Source organism: Otolemur garnettii, unplaced genomic scaffold, assembly GCF_000181295.1.
Source record: "Otolemur garnettii isolate 467f Iridium unplaced genomic scaffold, OtoGar3 scaffold00012, whole genome shotgun sequence".
NCBI classification, from domain to species: domain Eukaryota; kingdom Metazoa; phylum Chordata; class Mammalia; order Primates; family Galagidae; genus Otolemur; species Otolemur garnettii.
Window position 1 is genome coordinate 15,747,634 of NW_003852407.1, and position 2,348 is coordinate 15,749,981.

Consider the following 2,348-nt stretch of genomic DNA (forward strand, 5'->3'; position numbering starts at 1 on the left):
ATAAATAGCTCAAATCTTTTACAGAAGGAAGTATAAATATAAGCAAAACTATAATAAAAATCTATTCTATTTTTTAAAACCCAAATGAAGTCCTGTTAAACGTGTTTACATTACTCCAATACAGTAACCTCTTCTTTCTATTAGTACTGCAAGATTTAGAAATTCAGTGTCCTATCAAATAATTGCAAGTACATTAGTTCTACCCCTCACCTCTACCTTTGCCCCTATTCCTACAGCTGCATGGTAATCTCCTTGAAGACAGGACTTATCTTTTATATTTTGTTATATCCTAGGTACCTGGCACAGTGACAGCCCATGGTATTCATGCCTCAACTGAACACTGCAATGTGCCTTTACCATGTCCTAAGCTCATTTGTTACACAAAATTTACTTCACTACACCTCACAGTCAAGCCAATAAACAACATGGCCTGAGGCAAAAGTTTTTAAAATTCAAAATCAAATGTCTAGACCAAAGAAAAATGTTTAGAAGAATACTCACATTACAAAGCACATGATTCAGTGATTGTCCTGTAATGGCACAAAAATTTTCTACAAAATTCCGAGGTGCAGAAAAAACTCGAAGAACTTTTTCATCTGCTCCAGATACAAACTGAAAACGATTAATCATAGCCAAACATTTCAGGTCATATCCATGAATCTGAGGCCTTGCAATTTCATGCCAAGTTACCTAGGTATTAAAATAGAATGAAAATGATCATACATTCCAAAACTCAAATTTTCAACAAGCAAAATATCAGATACAAAATTATTTACTACGTCATGGAAATACAATCATGGGGCAGATTTACCCATTCAACCACAGCCAAGCAGTGTCGGTAACAAATCAACAAAAGCCACAGAAAACCACTCCAAATCTTTTGACTTGTTTCTAAATTGAATATAGATCTTGTTCCCAATGTTCTCAACTCTATTCACTTGAATCTATAATGTGTTATTCAAGGAGTCATGTCAGTGATAAACTTCATTAGCTCTCATGGACTGACTCAGTCAGTTGTGTGAATTTCTATCAGAAATTGACACTGTAGATCTTGACTTTCTCTACCACACAGCAGTTCAAAGCTTACCAGTGGTAAAGTTTTATTGCAATTATTTGAACTTTTTTTTCAAGGCCAACACTGAAAACTATTATCTAATACTATGCATGGTTAAAAACGTACTATATGACTTTACAAATTTGCCTATATTCTACACTTGATTATGCTGTCTAATGAACTTAAAATTGTAAGACACAGTAGAACTTTTATACAGATTGAAGTAAATACATTTGGACAACATTTGAATTGTTGTTAAAATTTTAAAGAATAGGTATATGTTTAAGTTTTAAAAGAATACAAACTGCTTTCCAGACTGGCCATGCCATTTTGCATTCCCACTAGCAATGTACCAAAGTTCCAGGCTCTGCATTCTCACCAAAATACTGACTTGTTAATGTCAGTATTTTTTATGTCAGCCACTCCAGAGGATGTGTATTAGTATCAAATCGTGGTTTTAATTTTTCTACTGGCTAACAACATTGCCCCACTTTTCATATGCTCATGGATGTTTTGTTTTGTTTTTGAAAAGTCAATTTATTTCAGGTTAATATAAGGGTATAAATAACCAGGTCAAAATACTTGACTTTATTAGGGAGAGTCCCTCTTGTGGTTGTATCCCCTACGCAAAAGGGATACCCTCACCCCGTGCCCATTCATGGATGTTTTTTAAAGTAAATAAGTAAAGCAGAAAGACATTTTACCTGTAATTGGTCTTTTCTCTTCCATGGAGCAAAAAGTCGAGTTGTCTGATCAGTACCAACAGTGATGATAAATTCTCCTTCTGGATCCCACATTAGGTCTTGGACACCATCGAAGTGTCCTGAAATGACAATCTCTGGAGTCCACTCTCTCTGCAAGGAAAATGTTCATGACACATGTTAAGAGAATCACAGACTCCCACCACTTAAAGTAAAGCACTCATATTTGATAACAGAAAAAAGTGAAGCCCCCTAGCAAGGTCAAAGGTACACAGAATGGGATCATAAAGTTTATTGAACCACTTTCCAATCAAACAGATTAAAACTTAAGTATTCAAATATGTGTTGTGCCCTTTAAGCCAGTAATCTTAGGTAAGTTCCTGCCATTCATTAATTACTGTATGCCCCTTAAAAGCAAGATGCTACTTAACTTTTCTGTGCCTCAGTTAACTCTTCTGAAAAACAGGTGTTATAATATAATAGCACCTACTTCATAGGGTCATTATGAGTATGAAATGAGTTTATATTTGTAAAGTACAAAAAATAACACTGGCACTAAATAATAATGAAAGAGGATTGCAAAAATAAGTCAG

The 2,348-nt window shown here is 34.6% G+C and overlaps 1 protein-coding gene across 1 annotated transcript in view; it reads right to left on the minus strand.

Annotated features, from left to right (window-relative positions):
* Positions 1 to 2,348, minus strand: part of ELP2 (elongator acetyltransferase complex subunit 2) — a 48,544-nt gene that overhangs the window by 18,456 nt on the left and 27,740 nt on the right. Inside the window, exons 12-13 of the mRNA XM_012802007.2 lie at positions 1,759 to 1,908; positions 502 to 690 (exon numbers count right to left, since the gene is read on the minus strand). Of these exons, the coding sequence (XP_012657461.1) occupies positions 502 to 690; positions 1,759 to 1,908 (339 nt within the window). The remainder of the gene's footprint in view (positions 1 to 501; positions 691 to 1,758; positions 1,909 to 2,348) is intronic.